Source organism: Typopeltis vanoorti, chromosome 5, assembly GCF_054136105.1.
Source record: "Typopeltis vanoorti isolate ZY-2024b chromosome 5, IOZ_Tvanoo_1.0, whole genome shotgun sequence".
Taxonomy (NCBI): Eukaryota; Metazoa; Arthropoda; class Arachnida; order Uropygi; family Thelyphonidae; genus Typopeltis; species Typopeltis vanoorti.
This window is the reverse complement of record NC_143553.1, coordinates 75,457,956-75,478,923: the sequence shown is the minus strand read 5'-3', so window position 1 is coordinate 75,478,923 and position 20,968 is coordinate 75,457,956. Positions and strand designations below refer to the sequence as shown.

The window sequence follows — 20,968 nt, the reverse complement described above, 5'->3', positions numbered from 1 at the left end:
GTCTTTATAACATATTTTGATTGTAATATTTTAATATTAAATATAGGTGTAATGTAGACGAAACGAAATTTCAATATCCTCTTTAAAGATATTAAAGAGGATATTGAAAATAATTTAACCTCTGAGATTGCTAGGCTAAAGCAAATTATTAGACAGATGATGAGGGAGCTACAGAAAGTTGAGTAGTGTTTAGAGGAACATAGGGAGAATAAAAAAGTTCAACAGCAAAATGGAAAACAAAGCATGGAATCAGATAAGTTAGTGCATAATAACAAAAATCTGGTAAATAAAGTTGTTATAAAAAGGATGTTATTTGGTATGGTGACTATCATAAAGCATACCATTGATGTGCAGGTTATAAAGTCAAATTTTCCAGGTGCAAAAATTAAAGATATAACACAAGCAATTGAAAAACAGAAAAGATAAGTAAACAAAATCATAACTGGAGTAGGCACTAGCAACTTAATTAGCAATAAGTTCAGTATGAGAGAGGTCACGGAAGGGTTGTTGGAAGAGGCGAGAGCGAAGAGTGAGAAAGTGAAAATGATTAGTATATTACCTCGATATGATAAAAATCAATTAAGAAGGGCTATGATGGGAAACAATTTGATGTGTAGGCTGTATAGAAGGAATGGGTGCAAGTTTTGGGATGTGTGGAGCGAGTTTGAGGGAAGATTGGATTTGTATAAGATGGCCTGCACTTGAATGCACTTGGCATCAGAAGTCTTGAAAAATTATTATTTGATATAAGACCTAATACAGAGAGTCAGGGGAACTGAATTCTGATGGGAGGAATGGTGAGAATGTGTGTAAAAGCAACAATGTTAGGTAACTGTGTTAATGATAGGAATGGTTATTATTAAGGAAATGATTATAAAGAGAGAATGATTCTGTATTCATCTGGTTCGGACCTTTCAAGTATGTGTAACAATGTCATGTAAGTAAGGAACTAGATAAGAACAAAGATCTGCAAGTTGTCGAACTGTCATGCACAGACAAGTGTGTGCAAAAGAGCATACAGGTAATTTATTATGTCTGTACATGAATGCTAGGAGTATCAGAAACAAAGAAGTACAGTTTGGTTAATATTTTGGGACCTCATATTGTAGGAATTAGTGAGACCTAGCTATCAGAAGCAGACATACTAACTGGTATCAAGTGCAAAGGGTACAGCATTTTTAGGAAGGATAGACAGAATAGGAGAGGAGAGGGCATGCTGCTGATGATGATATCAGATGATTTGAATCCAGTTACAGCTGAGACCAATGACTACAATACTAGTAACCGTTTTTCATGTGGCAGTGAGTATGAAGCCATCTGGTGTGAAGTGGAGTCTAACAAGATTAAATACACAGTGGAGTGTTGTTACAGACCTGTGGATCGGTTGCTAATGACAAAGAAATGCATCAATAAATAAATATGATGGTGCAAAATGAGTAATCATAATGAGGAACTTTAATTATCCAAACATTGACTGGGTAGCTATTGAATCACATGAGAAGTTTGAAACTGAATTTGTTTAGCTTGCGAGACAACTTCCTCGATAAAAGGAACTCGAGGTCAAAGATTGTTAGATCTGATTATAGTGTCGGAGGGGATCAGTTGTGCAAAGAATAAATAGAGTAAGAATGAAATGAATGCGTAATCTAATTAAGCAAGAGATTTGTAAGAAAAAGATTATGTGGAATGCATAAGGATGATGTCAGTTACAACAATTATAAGCAGATGGCCAGAAGAGTCATAATTGTTGTATGGAAAGTTAAGCCTGAGTATGAAAAGAACTGGCTCTGCACACTAAAGACAACAACCACAAAGAATTCTATCGATATGCTGCAAGCAAAAGAATGACTGAATGAATATGAAAGAATAATTGTTGTCCTAATGAATGTCCACATTTTGCTGAAAGCTATCAACCTGGTGTATGCAACATTGAGCTTACTGCTATCCATTCAATGGATGAAGAAACCCAGGTGTATGAGGAGGAGGTATTAGTTGTTGCACAAACTGAATCAGAATTCAGCAACAGGGAGTGATTAGAATATCAGCATGGGTGCTAAAAGATTTTCAGCTGAACTGGTTATTTCTTTAACCAGGCTATACAATTTGAGTCTCAGAAACAGAGAAGATTTCACAGGAGTGAAAAGAATGTATGGTAATGCAATTGCACAAGAATAGTGCAAAGACCAATGTATTTAGGTATCAACCAATCAGTATCTCAGGAGTGGTGGCGAAGACTTTGGAAAAGATGGTTAGGGCTCACATTCAGAAATGGGTTGACAGAGAAACTCTACTTTGAAATGAACAGTATGGGTTTACTAAGGGAAGGTCATGTTTTAGCAACTTGCTCACATTCTATAACAATGTTACCATTGAACTAGACAAGGGGAATGGATACACCATGACACTTTTGGATTTGGCTAAGACTTTTGACAGAATACAGCATGGAATACTGTTGCATAAATTGGAGAATACGAGATTGGATTATAAATAATTGGCATGGATAAGAGGATGGCTGACTGACAGATATCAAAAAGTAGTATATGTGGGGTGTGAATCTGAAATATTCAAGACAACCAGTGGCGTTCTTCAAGGATCAGTCTTTAATCCATTGTTATTCAATCTATACATTAATGACATTGGAAAGGATTTGACATGTGACAGCTATTTATTGGTGATGCAAGGATAGTTAGTGTAAACAGGAGTGTTGCTGATATGCTGTACTTGCAGAATGATTTGAATAGGCTAGAATTGTGGGCATGTGAAAAGGGCTGTCATTTCAATGTTAATAAATGTAAAATCATGCACTTTGGTGTGATCAGATATCCAATGTCATATCATATTGTGGGATTATGCTTGAATAAACTGATGAGGCTAGAGATCTTGAAGTTTTTAGTAGACAGGAATTTGAAATTCAAGGGTCATATAGCAAAGATTGCAAACACAACTCAAAAGATAATTGCAATGCTGAAACAAACCTCGACATGTAAAGATAAGGAAGTCATTTTGCGTCTTTACAAGGCCTTGATAAGACCTTACCTAAACTATCGTGTGCAGGTGTGATCTTTCCATGGTGATTCTAATACAGTGGAGAGAGTGCAAAGGAGAGTGTCAAAAATGATATTAGGATTGTAGAATTCAGATTATGAAGACAGATTGAGAATTTGTATATTGCAACACTAGCAAACAGGAAAAAAAGGGATGATATGATTGAGACTTCCAAACTTCCAAAAAAGGTTATACAGAATTTCAGTAGGTGGAATTTTTCATTTTATGGAGGGCGGGGAAAGGACGTGAGGGCATCCATGGAAGTTGAGGATGAATGCTGTCGAGAAGGGGGTTAGGACTAGATTTTTCTCTCACAGAGTAGTGAGTGACTGGAATGGACTGCCGCTGGATGTTGTGTGTGCAAGTTATGTACAAGCTGGTGTGACTAGTATGGCCTCCATCAATGAGTTCCTGACTTCCTGGAGGTCTCTCTTAATAGTAATAATAATAAAACAATTAAGTCAAGAATATAAATTCTTGACATCACAATAATATTGACTACTATGAGCAGTCAATATAGTTAATATAGTTTAACCAAGCATAAAAACTTTCAACATCTATCTCTAATACGAGGGGAGCAATCTGGAAAATTCTGATAAACACCCAGAACAAAAATGATATTAAAGCAATTGATATAACCACAAGAGAGAACATACTAATAGCAGAGTTATGAAGGTAACTTATGTTATTATATTCATATCCTTGTATATTCTACAACCACAAGAAAGAATACACAAGGATATAAGAGCATAAGTTACCTACATAACTCTGTTATTAGTAAGTTCTTTCTTGTGGTTATATCAGTTGCTTTAATATCATTTTTGTTTTAGGTGTTTAAAAGAAACTTTCCACACTTCCCTCGTATATGATTTCTGCATTACTTCAACCTTGATATCTCTTCTGGGTCTAGCACCCACTGATGATCCGTCTTCTGGGTCTGACTGCCAATGATGACACATCCGATTTTGGCAAGATAAGTACTTTTGTTTTCTTACCTTTGTTTTTCACTTTTTATATGATTCTAAGATTTTATATGATAATGATTCCCATATACATTTTTTTGGTATTTTAAAATTCAGCAAGATCAGTGGATTAACTGCTAATGCAGACAGGACAAAATTAAAAGTTTTTGGAAAGTGGGATTTTGAAGGCATTCCTTTTGGACTAACACTGAAGAAAAAACCTCTCACTATACTTGGAATTCCCTTCTCCACCTACATAATATTACCAGTTCAAGAACTTATATACCAAAACATTGTAACTTAGAAGACTGGAAAATTGTGCCACTTTCCTTTTCTTCTAAAGTCATTGTACTTAAAACCATAATCTTTGATAGTGGAAGAAATTCCTTTTAACTTCTTGGTATTGGCTAGACCAAAAATATTGCACAGGCTTACTATATAATTGCTTTTCTTCAGCTTCTCTAATGTCTGTAATATTTATTATGTACAACTGAACAGGGAAGATTATGGTTTGTAGCTGTATTGCTTCCAGTCTTAAAATTCTGCCATTTAAGCAATACAGATACAAAATCCATAAAAAGTTGCAGACCAATCACACATGTGCAGAACTTCTCTGGTACTACCTGGATTTTCATCTTCCCCTGTTTGGAGTAAATGATTATAAAGGTCCAAAACGCTGAGATTGTTCCTGCATACTACAATGTTCTGTGCTTAACTCTAAGATTATTACAAAATTCTATTAAGAAAAGTAAAATTTGGTATAAAGAAATCTTAAACCTCTTTTGCCATGAACTTCCACAGCTGGGTACTGACACCACCACTTTGTTTCATAACTTACTTAAGTTTCAAGGATACCCTAACAGGAGGGATCTTGCTTGGAGAATTGCATATGGTCACCTTTCAGTCAATATCACCAAAATGGAGGTACAATAACATCAGAGATCCAAATCTGTTAGACCAATTGGAAGCAGAAGAAAATGCATTCTACAGCTGCATATTTGGAACAGATTATGTAATGAGTTGGGCATTCCATTACTTACAACAGAATAGTTTTTTTTGTTTGTTTTTTTTGCAGTAGTACCCACAACCTGTCTGCAATGGGAAGAGAATTTCAATTTTTATAATTAGCAAATTAAAATACATTAATCGAAGGTTAGGTAGAAACATGGATTTGAAAACCAGCAATATGACACATACATGCTTTATAATATTGTACTGTGGAAATTTTATTGTTCAGTCAGACGATTTTTGTATTTAGAAAGAAGCATTCTAGGCGATATCAAATTTTTGGCTGGGCAACCCACATTAAGTAATATTCACCAGGGAAGGGATAAAATTCTGTTTATTTTTATTATGAGAGGTTTTTTAAATGGTTAAACCATCCTCTTAGTTCAATGTGGTCCAATGGTCAATTGCAGGGATGACTGGAGAGAAATCCCAGGCCAAGGAGACCAACTCAAGGTGATATCAGTCATCTTTGTCCTTCAGTTTCAATTGGTCTTTTGATTGTTCACCTGCACAAGGCCTGTTAAAAAGGAAAAGTGACAGCCTTTAACTATATGATGATATAAAAGAGCTGAAGCCTTTTTGTCTACCTCTCATACTATCTATCTGTCTTCTCTTTCTCCAAATATTATCACTCTTGCGCTAACTATTCTAGGCCTACAATGAACACCCCTTTATCATTTCAATAAAGGTTGAAATGGCACTGGGTAGTGGCCTTTCCCATAATATTTTGCATTATGGGATACTAGGGAAATTGATGTGATGTGAAGTCAGTTGGATTCTATATACAAATAACCCAGTCACAAAGAAACTTCATGCACAAACTTTGCTTGCTTACACTTGAATAAAGGATTAAACAAGAATATAATTTCTTGGCATGCAACTTTAACTTATGATTTAACCAAGTGAAAAAATTTTCAATGAAGTATCTGGCATATGTCTTGAGGACACACATACAAGAAAATAATGATTGTTATGATAATGATAACAGAGTGAACAGCTGGAAAATTGAGTAGTAGTTCTGAGCGAACACCAAGATGTTTCCTGCAGGCCGAGGAATCTACAGATGTGATGTTTTTGTGGGAGAAAAAAAAATAAAAAACTCATAGCTGTCAAAAGAGAATATGATTTGTCTGGGGATTTGATTATTATTGAATGTAAGGAGAGATTACAGTGTTAATTTCTGTGAAAAAGAAGACAGAATTTTGAATTAAACTGAAGCTGACTGACCAGACCATTTTTAGCCCATTAAATCACGCATTAAGATCAGCATTTAAGGTATTGATTGTGAACCATTTTGAAGCTTGAAACTCCTCTTAGGGAGGTTTTTAGTGTAAACCCAAATGTGAAAACAGTCTTCTAAGTTAAGAGTGCTGCAATGATTCTGGGTATTTGTGAATATATAGCCAAGTCTTTAACACGTTCGCTGCCAACTACGAGTATACTCGTAGTGGGTAAACCTGCTTCACAAGCCAGCTACGAGTATACTCGTATGACGCTTACCACCGGGAACGAGATTATTGTAGTGACCTTGAAGAAGTGAAAATCCTTGGCTTGTGGGGCTAGCATCAAAACTGTGTATTCTCATAGACCGTATATGCTCTGTACAAGCCAACTACGAGTATACTCGTAGGACGTTTACCTCCGGTAACGAGATTATCGTACTGACCTTGAAGAAGTAAAACTGCTCGGCGTAGGGGAACAGACCATGCCAAAGTAGCGTGGCAGCGAACGTGTTAATTTGTTGTCTCTCAGTGCATATGTGACTAGTTCAGCAAAGTGATAATCATGCTTCTCACTTTTTATATGATGTATTTCTTTAAGAAACATCCTCATATTCAAAATTAAAAAACATGCAGTTAAATAATAATGCAGTAATTGTGCAGAATAAATATACAGACTGATATAAGATACCCAATAACCACAAAATTGTCATTTTTTAGTTGAATTATAAAGGAAAAAAGCAAAATAGCAATGTATAAATCTGTTCAAAGCATTGGTAAAATTGGTAGAAATGCTCTTACTTACATGTAAAAGGGAACTTGCTGCATATGTTAAAAATACTGCTGCAAAATTACCAAGAGGTTTTGCAGTTTTAAAGACATCTGTAAAAGAAATACTTACTATTAAAAAATGCTTTAAAACAATCTGTTCGCTAAGTTTTGGTTCCACAGATTACTGAGTAACTTAAAGAAAGGATGGGGAGCAGGGTGAGGATTAACCTCTGTACACTGTATCTATCAATATGCTATTAACAACAAGAATTCAACATAACTAAACCCACCAAAATGATAAAAGCTGTGTATCATCTATCTTTCTGATGTATCCTCCTAAAGGCAAGAGGATCCATGCTTCTTAGATTAGTGACTGGATACACCACTGGAATGAATGAACACCAAATTACTAGGGGATTCTGCTCCCTGGCACCTATGTCGCCCAACCCCCCGGGTTCCGGACTGGTAGGTCAGTTCTCCTTGAATTCTGATGACTCAAATTTTTAAGACTCGAAAGGGGAGTTCCGTCCCTTGGCGCAGAACCCCCCTGTCAAAGAAGGAGGGCTATTGTGACCAACAAATATTTATTGTTGAAGAAACGAAACCAGCCTTTTTGAAAGCGAATGCCTTCCAAGACTTTTCTGGCCAAATCAGAGAAATATCAGTCTGGTTATAAAGTTGCAAAGTCAAATGAAATTACTGCTAGCAATATGCCAGCCATTTGGAAGCATATTCCTACACATTGTGGAAATGATTTTAGAGGCTTTTCAAATAAATGAATTCAAGTTAATTAAAAAATCACTCCATTCCTTATTCTGAGAAATGGAGTGATTCCAACCTGCTAAATTTAGATGCATGGCAGGAAGATCCCGAAGAATATGAAGAAAATTTAATCACTGAGAGCCCAAAGAGATTTCACAGACACAGCTTGAAAATACTGTACAATCGAAGTTTTTAAGCAGCAATGATTAGAGGCTGGCCCTGATGAAGAGAAAAGCAGTAAAATTTGCAGTAGCACTAGAAGAGGCAATAGAGCCATGCCATCAGTTGCATGAAAAAAAGAAACAGAATGCCGGTCAAACTACGTTAGCTCAATTCTTCATTAAGAAGTAGAATAATAAATTTATATTCTGAACATGTTTTATTGTCTTTCAGCTTCATGGTTTTCCTTTAACTAGGCCCTGAGATATACCCTAATTCTTTTATAAAAATGTATAATTTCGTTCCTCAAAAAAGAAATTTGAGGAACAAATTATGCTTTTTCCCATAGGTTTATATTTGATTTTTGCGTTTTCGATTAATGTGCCTGTTTTTAAGAACACATTAATCGAGGGATTGCTGTATGTGTGTGTGTATATATATCTACTCTATATCTATAAAAAGATAAGACGAAATTTGAAACGTTTTTATGTCACTTTATTTGATATCTACTCTATATAAAACAAAAAGGTGTAAGAAGATTTATTTAGTTTATTTATGATTATGCAGGATTATAAATATCTACTCTATACATTCATGAAATTATTTTTTCTTTCTTTATTTTTTCGTACTTTATCTTTCTTCCATTAAAGCTCCTTTAATTAGAGGTTTCCAGGAATTTAAGATAAGCCAAAATTTGAAACGTTTTATGTCACGGATGTGACATAAAATTCAAAACGGATGTGACGTCAGCTTGGTAGGTCACGACTTCTGGAAGGCGACGAAATGCGTGATGCTTCTTCCACCTTTGCTACGAGTTGCCCTTGTGTTGCACTACCATTTGGTAGGTAGCTCTCTCTTAAAGGTAGTGCATAATAAAATTTGTTTAATCCTTTATCCAAGTGTGAGCAAACAAAGTTTGTGCCTGAAAGTATCTTCAGGACTGGGGTAAGGTGGTACAACACCAGGGAAACTCATTGCAAAGGTGGAGCAAGAAACCAACACTCCTATCTCAGTGTCTCCTATAATGCAAAACACATCTCTTTGCAGATATGTCAAATGTTATGCATTAAGGAAAGGGCCACTACCCAGACTAGTTTCGACCTTTACTGAGGTCTCTTCAGTGGGAGCCAGGCCCAAGTGGAGATACCAGGCAGAAGCATTAGCAGGTCGTCTCTACCTAAAAAAAAAAATAAAAAATAAAAAATAAAGGTAGTGCAACCACATATAATCAGTCATGACCTACCAGCCCAAAAATCAGGGGGTTGGGTGCTGTAACCCCCCCCCTGTGTGTGTGTGTGTGTGTGTGTGTGTGTGTGTGTGTGTGTGTGTGTGTGTGTGTGTGTGTGTGTGTGTGTGTGTGTGTGTGTGTGTGTGTGTGTGTGTGTGTGTGTGTGTGTGAACCAAATATGTATATATGGTTCTCTACCTAAAAAAAAAAATAAAAAATAAAAAATAAAGGTAGTGCAACCACATATAATCAGTCATGACCTACCAGCCCAGAAATCAGGGGGTTGGGTGCTGTAACCCCCCCCCCTAGTGTGTGTGTGTGTGTGTGTGTGTGTGTGTGTGTGTGTGTGAACCAAATATGTATATATGGCTGAAACTAACAGAACAAATACTTTTAATCAGCAATTAATAAACATATTAAAAAAAACAGCCAATAATTTAGTGGTAAAGGTGGGGATGGGGGAAAACAGGAGTGAAAATGCCCAATCAATTCCTACTACTAGTTACTTCTTTCCTTTTTTACCTGAAACAAAGCAAGGATATAATAATCCACTTTTTATCTCATTACATGAGGAGGAACTTAACATGCAGAAGCAAAGATGTTATGATTTCTTTATATAAGACTTTGATCAGGTTGCATATGGTCTAATATGTGTGCAGATTTGGTTGCCTGGTTTTCAAGGGGGTGTAATTTAGAGAGGATGCAGAAAAGGTTCACCAAATTAGTGTCAAAAGTGTCAGGTCTATGAAATGAGGGATATGAGAATAAACCAGTATGCAACTTACTGAGTCTTGTGAAAAGAAGGAGAAGGGATATGACCAAGACATATAAGTTAGTCATGACATTTTTCATGGTATTAACAGCATAGTACTAACAACATGGTATTACTGGGCAGTCTTCCACACCACACACACACTTTTATCACAAAGATGTTTTATTAACACTTATATTTCGCTGATTTTCAACTCAGCATCATCAGAGCACAACACACTTATAAACGTGACAGTGAGTGAGTGAAACAATATAATTGTAAAAGACAAAATTTTAAAAAGACTCTTATACAAAGAACTTTCTTTGAATATATTGAAGAACTGAGGAAGAATGGCCGATGGAGCGACTTCCAACTGCTAATTTTGCTACGTAGCAAGCTAGTTGGAAGGGCGAAGAATTTCTTTTACTCCTCGCCAACTCTAAAGGAAACCCTGAATTACCAAAAGTTCAAAGAAATACTCATATCTCAGTTTTCGAAGGCAAGGAATGTGGGTCCAAATTTATGGAAACTCCAGAAAATGGTGCAGAAAGACAAGGTATCAGAATTTTACAATAGGTTGATAACTCTTGCAAATACCCTGAGTGTCTCTGACAAAGACAAGCACCATCTGAACTGGGCAGTCTTCCAGCACTTCAGGATAGGGCTTAGGCATGAACTGAGGGAGATAGTGTTTGGCAAAAATATAACCAACTTAGAAGAATGGTATGCAGCTGTGAAAGAGAGAGAACAGCTGCTTGGAGACATCTGTCCTGCAGCCATAGTTGGGTCTGTTAATATAATTAAGGAAGAGAGAGACAGCAATAGGGATCAAGGCACTGTGAAGAAACATCCAGAAAAGAAGGAGAAACAGAAGGCATAGAGAGGAAGTGAAGAAGGTAGACCTGAGACAGTTTACCAGGTTGGTACTGGCAGTCCAAGTTTTAGCGAGGTTCGCTCATTAATAAAGCAAGAAGTGGAGAGATTGCAACAACCTATCATGGAACGTCTGGATGCTGTACTTATTCAGTTGACAACAGCCACCATGACAAACCAGGAGAATTCTGCCTTGCTAGATGAGAGAACCTAATTCACGAGGAGGTTGAAAGGATGCAGAGACCACTACTCGACAAAATGGACACTATCATGCATAGACTGACGGAGCTGTCGGCCATGTGCAATAGCAACTCTAATTTGTCCTCAGATGGAGATAATGCAAGGGGTTACTACCGAGAGTCCCCAAGGTGTTACAACTGCAATAAGTTAGGACATATAGCCTGTAACTGCTTCAACAGACAAGGCAACTCAAAGGGAAACTTTCATTCAGAGGCCAAATCTCATATTTGTAGCAAGCAAAAAAAAAATGAAGGGAGGGGATCAGAGACAACCCTGAAATGACAGTTGAAGGAAGGATCTGCTGGAGAAATTTCAGGGCTGTGAACCTGTGTGATAAACACAGGTTCACAGGCCTCGATTATCTCAGAAAACTGTTTCAGGGAGATAGAGCCCTATATAAAAGGGAGGACAAAACTTCTGAGAAAAACCCATTAAACTTTTGGGGATATCTCCCTCTACTACCCAAGCTACGAAGTCAGTGAGACTGAAAGTAATCCTGCCCAGATTTGGCATGTGCGTTTGGCACAATTTCATAGTTTTGCCAAGAAACTCTACTCCTCGTTTAAGATTAATCCTGGGAAATGACTTTTTAACTAAATACAGTTTCTCCTGTGATTATTCTAGAAGGGAGGAAGAGAAATACAAGGGCTGGAAAGGGATCACAAGCTTGAAGTGAGAGAGGTATCCATGTGCGTCGGAAACTCCAGAGAGAGAGAGAAGAGAGTGAGCCCAGACCGATGGAGGGAAACACTGAGCTTAAAGCACTCATCAACTCAGAACAGAGTGAGGCCTCCCCATCTAAGATCTCGAAGAATCCTGATAGAATTAACCACGAAGAAGGAGGAAGATAATCAGAAGAGGGGGTTACAAACAAAAATAAGCTTGAGACAAGTAAGTATACGCTAGAGATTAACTATGTTGGTATCAGGCGGAATATAACTATCTCCTACAAGAAGTCAAAGAATAACTGGTGCAAAACTCAGAAATGACGAAGTAGTTATAACCCAACTAGTCATAAGAAAGATTGTAAGTCAATCAGATGGAGTGTAGAGCCTGCTCTCTCATCCGAATGTAAGCTCGAATTAAATTTCAAGGAGTGGAAGAGTCCTCCCCAGAGAACTGAGGGACGTATAAGAAGAGTTTCTCTCAAGAGATGGAAAAACTTTTTTCTGATAGGGGGACCTTTGTTAGATCCTGAATGGAGAAATTTTGCAATGAAATTGTTCATTCAGGATTTAATATGCAAAATCTAACTACGAAAGGAAATACCTACACACCAGCAGAAAATAAAGAAAGCTTGTTTAATATATGTGAGAATATGTATTCCTTATATGTGATGTATAGAAATTTATTGCTGTCTAACGGAAAATCAAATTAGAGAATTTATGTCAAAAAAGTAGAATTTATATAAGAGAAATGTTGGCTTATTATTGGTCTCATTAAGCTATCTAGTATACTGTAAATCACCAGACAGGTAATAAGTAACAGTCCAAAGGTCGCATGTGAACTGTACAAGTCAAGCATAGTGCTGGAGGCAATGGCTTATGCAGAAGGTGATGGTTGCACGCTTTCCAGGATAACAGCAACCTAAAAGCAAAAGGAGAATAAGGGATCGACTTAAGGGCATAAACGATAAGGGTTGTGTGGAAAAGACCCAGCAAAAAAAGGGACACGCAAGAGGAAAATATAAGGTGATGCGTGCCATGTTGAGCTCTCTTCTCTCTTTTTCCTGGTTCCTGCTTGGTGAGTTTTGACGGGTAGTTCGTGAGAGTGAGAAGTGTAAGTGCTGCGATGTCAGACAGTGGGCCTTTTCCTAGAGATGTCTAAGAAATTCCATGGGGAGCTATTCGTGCATTATCATGAATTTTGCAGAATCGTGCCATTGCTGAATGTCCCATTGGAAGGAGTGCAGAAAGTCCCCTTAGGCACGGCAGAAACACGTTCATGTCCGGCAGTAGTTCAAGGACGACGTAGCCACAAACGCCAGGTGCAGAGACAGCTTAATAGGAAGGTAACCAGAACCAACACATGGTAGTGACTAGACACCCAGAAAGGATTCGGTAACATAGAGAACTTTATTATATGTTTCGGAAGTATTAGAAGAAAGAAAATTGTGTGTAATTATAAGATGTGGACAATTTATTAGAGAACTTTAGTGAGATTACTTATTTGCAATAGCTAAGTGCCGTTGAACAAAAGAATTGTTCGGAAGCGATTCTCATATTTGAATATGACTGATTTTGATAAGGAAATTAAGATTGCAGATAGCCTTTAATTGAGTAACACCAGAATGTAATTAATGAGTGGCATGTGGAAAGGGATCATAAGTTTATGTGGTATTGTGTTTGCTTTCTACCTTATCTGGTTTGATTAATAATTTGGAAACTAAGTGTGTTTGACTAACTTAGAATGTATTAACTTCCTTAGCATGAACTTTATTTAGTATGAAATTGAGATTTTTGAATATATGATTCATCTTAGTTGTACATATCTTAAAATTCCAATAAACATGTTATATTACTTATGCCTGAGTCATGCCTGATTACGAGATCAAATTACCACTTATAAAATAGAACCTTAGCAGGAAGAATTTAGAAGGTATATAAAGATAGATTACAGGTCACGACTGCTAGTAACAGAAATCTATGCGACTGGAACGAAGTGCATAATGATGTGTGTGTATGTCTTAAGATCTAGGATTGTTTCCCTGAGCAAGAATCTCTTCTGTTATAGGATACTGGCTGGCACAGCATAATATCAATTTTGCCAATATCTGAAAAGGAAATATCCCTAGATAGATATTTCTTAGGCTAGACAGTTGAATAGATAATAGCGATTATTGAGATAATAAAGATAGAAAATTAGTAGAAAGTAATGACATAACACTATACTAGTCACTTTCCTGGCTTGAACTGCATATTCCTCATGCAATTGCTTCAATTCCTCATGCAATTACCTTTCTCTTTTTATTTTTTGTCCGCAGTTCCTGTCTGATTTCACTAGTTATCCACTTTAACCAAATCATGTTATCTTTTTCATTTGAGGAATGATATTTGCCATTGCTGTTGATATATATTTCTTCACTATCCTGGTGATATATATTTCTTCACTATCCTGGTGATATCTATCTCTTTCTCTTGCAATTCTGTCATCCATGAAACTGTTCCAAGCTAATTTTTATGATTATTATAGTCACCTATGTTACAATTCCACATAATTTCCTTTCTCCTTGATATTTCTTCATTTTTTATTCAGCCTCCTCAAGACTACATGATCACTCTTATCATTGGAGGAGGAATGGTAAGACTAACATCTTAGTTATAACTAGATCCTCTGATACCAGAACCAAAATCAAACCTCTTGATCTTCATGTTCCCTCTATTACATGATGTTGTCTGGGACATTTTTCCCTCAAGAATTCTAGAAATTCCATTCTCTTACTACTGTATGTTGTTTCTTCTGCCCAATTAAATACTGCTATATAGTTAATGTTTCTCATAATGATCACTTGCTTTGTGCTTACGAGACTTATCTGCTTACACATTTCCTGCTCATCATCCTCTCCGCTTGGTGGCCTATGGCCAAATGCCCACCTCTACCTTACACCATACATTTTCAGAACTATTAGTACCATTTTCTTCCATACTCTGAGAGAATACAACTTGGCACTTATCAGTAACATTCCACCACCCCCATTATCCTTTACTATCTTGCTGAAATATGTTACACCCTTCTACTCCTATTCCTCTACCCTTGCATCTCCCTTGCACTGTCATGGGAGATGCATAGATAGTGATGATTTAGATTTTTCAAAGGCTTTTGACAGACTGCCACATGACACGATGGAAATTAAATAGGAACAGATAGTGTTGGATAGCAAATCAGCATGCTGAATTTGAGACTGGCTGTCTGAGTATCAGCAATCTCAGAGGTACTCACTTGCCCAGTGAGTACCTCTAAGTACTCAAGTTCAATGTAGGTTCTAAGTTTAAGGTTTTAAAAATCAGTATGCAAAGATGGGATATAGAGTATACAAGTGGTGAGGATATCTTAGAGGAAGTGAAGGAAATAAGGAATCAAGGGATGATGGTGGATAAACCCTAAAATGTCAGGGACACATTAAAATTGTGAGGACAGTAAAACAGTATAGAGGATTATGGTGATGGAGGATAAAGTAAGGATGTTACAGTTTCATTGCATAAGTCTTTGATCAACTGATTTTCAAAAGAATGTAGAGATACTGGAAAGGGGCCAGAGACAATCGACTAAGGTGGTTTCTAGTCTCTAGAATGTTGAGCATAAAGACAGATTGAGAAAATGCAATTTGCAAAGTCTAGTGGACAGGAGGAGGAGGATATGGGGATATATAAGTTGTTAAGGGATTATAACCAGATTAATGTGGATGATTTTTTTTCATAGAATAGGGGAAGAACAAGATGCCATCCCAGAAAGACTGTACAGGAAAGGTGTAATCAAGGGGATAAGGATTAGGTTTTTTGCATGTAAATTGGAATGGATTGCCTAAGAGTGCACAGCCAGTAAATGTATTTAAGGCACTGTGTGATGTGTTATGTTGAATCCTCACAATGCGTCTTTTGACTCGATACAGGTCTGAAGATGATGATAATCATCTATTATTTTGGTAAGGATAAATTTAAAACAGTGGAAGATGAAAAGAATCTAGAGATAATAGTGCATTCCAATAAAAACTTCTCAATAATGCAGTAAAGCAGTCAGGAATGCACATGAGATTCTATCATTCGTTTGCAAGAAATTACTAATAGATATGATGTAATTATTCTCCTACACAGAAAAAATGATCAACTTTCACTTAGAATACTATATTCAAGTTCGGAGTATCTAACTTAAAGAAGATATAGATATGTTGGTGAAGATAGGAGACAATTTGACTGACATCTGGAATAAATGGCTTCTTTCATCATGAAAGACTTTGATTTTGAAGGTTGAAAACCTTAGAGAAGATGAATAAGAGCAGAAATGATTTAAGTCTATCGTTAAGCTTTTAGAACAAATTAAATTAGTGGATTATTTTAATATTTTCACAGGAATCACAAGGGACAAAAAATGTTCAAGTGATGAAGGGTTATAATAAATGGTTCATCACAGTTGGATGAACCATTTACTCTTTCACTAAAATTTATCATGTGTATATTAGAGTAGTCAACCACTGGAATGAACTTCCAGAAAGTATTGTAGTAATAGATGCTTCAGACAAATTTAAAGACCTAGACAAGTATTTGGAAACAATTAATTCAGTGTGACTGGTATTATTCCTTGTACTTTGTGCTCATGTAGATTAGTTTTATTAGAAATGGTTAACAAACAGTTTTGCTGATGCAATATGTTTTATGAAAAATTATTATTTTATTATGTGTATTTATCATTAAATGTATGAGATTATCAGAAGTATTTTTCCCTTGAAGATTATGTTTGTGTGCTGATGTCAATGCTATATATGCTTCGCTTCCTTGTGTTAGATTTTTATACTAATATTGTAATAACTGTTTCATCTCTTAAGCATTTTCCCTGGTCTCACATATAGCAAGGAGAGACATGTAATACCATAATGATGCAACAAAATTAATTCACATTTCTATAAATAGCTCTTGCCATTTTCTAACTTACACCTTTGTCTTTTATTCCTTTGGTCTCATCTACTTTGCTATCTTCTTCTTACAAACTCTGTGGTGATGATGGATTAGTGAACAACTCTTGTCTTTGTTTACCCACAAATCTTTTTCTTCCCTCTCCCAAAAAAAAAAACCCTTCAAGTTTTGATCCATCTTCTGAATCAAATATTACTAATTAAACCAAATGGTCCGGACATGCTTTAATATGGCCAGTATCACATGCTGGCTAGCACTAGCCATGTTGCTAACATCATTGTTAATAATGTGAGTGATGCTTACTATAAAGATGTTTCAAGTTTTTGATGATCCAGTGTTCTACTGATAAGGTAATGGCACCATAATTTGGCAACTTGAATATTTCCATCGGCAAGACTTTCAATTTCTGGATTCTTGTCTAGCAATAAGACAGTAATTGGAAATCCAATCCAATACAAAATTGGTTACAAAATTATTCATGAAACATTCCTGCATATTCTGCAGATGGCAGGGCGAGTCATCTATAGAGGTTATTTATTTATTCATGCAATCCTGCTGACAAAAAACTTTAAAATTTATAGCACATAATACTGACAGTAAAAAATATCATTCCCCCTACATGCAAAAAATATGGAGGAAATTCTGGGAAACATACAAAGTAGTTTTCAAGTTCACATTCTTTTAAACATGGTCTTTTGTATTATTAAACAAATAATTATCATCATTATTATTATTATTCAGGACCTCCATGGAGTGAAAAACTCATCATGGGACCCCAACTAGAAAACTCAGTCTATCACACCACTCTACCAACCCATTCAACCACTTGTCTCTCACTATTCTATCAGGTAACGTATTTCATGAGGATCTTGAGCTCATCACACTCCACAAAGTGAAGAATTTATATATATTGATAAATACCATTAAATACATCAAAATAGGATAAGTTACATCGCCACAGTGAGAACATAAATTATACGAGTAACTAAATAATATTAACATAAAAATATTTCACTATATGTATATAGCATGATCAGCATAAAGGAAGAAGAAAGGAAAATTCAAAAGTAACATTGATACAACTTGATGGTTGGCAGAATGGATAGTGCATTTGCTTTCCAACCAACAAGTAAGTTAGCCAGTCATATGAAGGTGGTAGGTTTTCCCTCCTGGTGACTAAGGAGGAAACAGGATTTTCATTCAGCAAACAGGCCAATAGAACAGACACAATTTACACTCAAAAGAATACTTATACTAATACACCTCATCCTTGAATTATGGTTATGAAATTCAAGAATATTTGGAAGGTCATGGGCAGTCAAGTGCCTGTTAGAACCACTGATGATGATGATAACGAGTACCCATGACTAGATGCATTAAGGTGGTTAAAAGCCATTACCGCTTTCAATATGATGACAGTACTTAAATTAAGGGGATATTAAATCCCACATAGTTTTAAAACCGAATAAGAAACTCAAAGATTGGAATCAGAGAGTTTCTTGTCGAATATAGTAAACAATAAAGTATCGGCGACACTAGCATTAGCCAAAGCAAGTGATCCTAGTACGTAGTACAATACCGGACGACTCGTTGCAAAGGTGGGGGAAGTTCAGATCGCTATTCTTAGGTATTTTCCATAATGTAAAAACACATTACCTAGGAAATGTATGCTGTTATTACATTATGGAGGGAGGTCACTACCCAGACCGGTTTCAGCCTTTTTTGAGGCTTCATCAGTGAGTAGCTAGACCTAATACCAAAGTGTATAGCGAAAAGAACTCACACACTCCGCGAACGAGTCCTCCAAACAGGTGCAACCATTAAGTTACTTGAGTATAAAGAGCCAACAAGCTTCACCTCGGCAATGAAACATTACTTAAATTAAGGGGATATTAAATCCCACATAGTTTTAAAACCGAATAAGAAACTCAAAGATTGGAATCAGAGAGTTTCTTGCCGAATATAGTAAACTATAATATCCCCTTAATTTAAGTAATGTTTCATTGCCGAGGTGAAGCTTGTTGGCTCTTTATACTTAAATGATGACAGTAGTTATTTTTGAGAAGCAAAGAGCTTGATTTTTGGCAATAACATTATTGAGTAGAGGAAATCTAGCCAATAACTCATTTTTAACTACTGTACTTCAAAGCATAATTTGATGAATTCATTGTGAGGAAATCATTAGTTAAAAGATGTCAAGACAAATTTATGACTAATTTATCTTCATAAAAAAGTATTAAAGACAGGAAATTTACTACATACTGTATTCTGAAATGCATGGTTCAGAATCTGGTAACTTTTTCAAATACATGATGATATCCAATAACACTTCAGCCAATTCATCCTCAACTTTACAGGTGGCTCCACTACTTCAATATTTTTGCAATTTGGTGGTATCCAAATATGAAACTCAATGTCCTTCTGTAAAAAATCAATTGGTTTCCTTCCAACATCAAGTTTACTTCAGAAAAGGAATATGAAGGCATGTTATTCCATCTGGATATTTGCATCTAATTTAAAATTGACTAGGATTTCAACATTCATACATTGAAAATTGAAGGTCACAGACTGGCATTTGCCAGCACACTATCCTTCTAAGTATTATGACATTATCAACCACAGTCCCAAATATTTGTTTTCCTAAGGATTTATTTCAACTAAAAATCTCCAAAATCAAGGGCATATCTCTGAATGGATATAATCCTAATATCACCATTCAAAAAAAAAAAAAAAAAAAAAAAAAAAAAAAAAAAAAAAAAAAAAAACACAAGTCAGACATATATTTTCTGATGTATAATGATACATCAATTTACACAGTTAAACCTTGGAAGAGAGAGAGAGAGGAGGAATGCTTACCAAAGAATAATGAACAAATGGGTGAAATGAGAGGATGAGAAGTAGAAGTTGGTGTTTGTAGTCAGATGGCACATGCAAGATGTCACTCATGTTTTCATATATGAGAAAAAGTGGAAGGACGAATGCTAATTTAGTTAAAAAGTGCTCATGCGATATCTAGAGAAGAGGGATAATGAAGACACAACCAGATGAGCTGTTCATTTTTATATGACGATTTTCACTGGCTGGTGTGAGACTACCACTTTGCCTATCAGAGGCCTGAAAAGTATCCATGTGTTGAGACTTAAGTGCTGTGAGGACATCATGTTGGAGGTTTAAGGAATATTATCAGCACTGGGAAAGGATTAAAACTAATTTTAATGCTTCCAATATTTCGTCTCAGTCACTGAGACATCTTCAGGGATTACAAATGACTTTTGTAACAACACATTCAAATATAATACAATACTAAGTGAAGCACGTGGATGACTAAAGTCCTATCTACATGGTGTGCCCCTTAGTGGGCGTTTATAGGTGGCCTAGGATGTAACATGATATCTCTGATAATTAATGTTTCCCAAATTTTGGGAAGTTTTTTCACTGCAGATTCTAAAAACATTGTTTTTAGAATCTGAGGTGAAAAAACTTCCCAAAATTTGTTTGGGAAACATTAATTATCAGATCCCACGTTACATCCTAGGCCACCTATAAACGCTCACAGAGGGCACACCACCTAGATATGACTTTAGTCACCCAGGTGCTTCACTTAGTATTGTATTATATTTGAGTGTGTTGTTACAAAAGTCATTTGTAATCCCTGAAGATGTCTCAGTGACAGACGAAATATTGGAAGCATTAAAATTAGTTTTAATACTTTCCCAGTGCTGATAATATTCCATTAAACCTCCAACATGATGCCTGAAAAGTACTAGATTATCTGATTCTAACCACACCATAATACAAATGATACAGTTCATGGTTAGGATTATCATAAACCTCCAAGGAGTCAATCAATGCAGTATCTATCATACTTCGCCACAAATTCATTCAAAGAAACACTTTTTACATCCACTAGCAACTAATTCCAGTCATAACTTTGCTGTCAAACATAGTTTAATGACAGAGTTATGACCTCGCCTTAATGTACTGACTTCTGCTAGGACTACCAATGACAAGTTTATGACAATGTGATCCTGATTTAATTGCAGTCGTCCCATTATACAATGTCGGAGGACTTCAAATTTCTACTGCTGTTGGCCTTTGACTTTTTGAATTCTTAATCTCCTACAGCTTCACAAATGTTGCAAAGGACTGCCCACAGTTCAGTATTTAATCATTTTAAGATCAAATTAATACACATATTAACCTCTCTCTCTCTCTGTATCCAACAATAGATGGCAGCAACTGTTTCCACTATTAACTAATTGTTGCTGTTTGTGTACTGTAACAAACTGTTTGTAGTCTGAAGATTCTGGATAACAAACCAG

At 36.1% G+C, this 20,968-nt stretch overlaps 1 protein-coding gene across 1 annotated transcript in view; it reads right to left on the bottom strand.

Annotated features, from left to right (window-relative positions):
- por (Protein-serine O-palmitoleoyltransferase por) overlaps positions 1-20,968 on the bottom strand; it is a 277,914-nt gene that overhangs the window by 37,617 nt on the left and 219,329 nt on the right. The window contains exon 10 of the mRNA XM_090393431.1: positions 7,041-7,117. Coding sequence (XP_090249557.1) covers positions 7,041-7,117 — 77 coding nt within the window. The remainder of the gene's footprint in view (positions 1-7,040; positions 7,118-20,968) is intronic.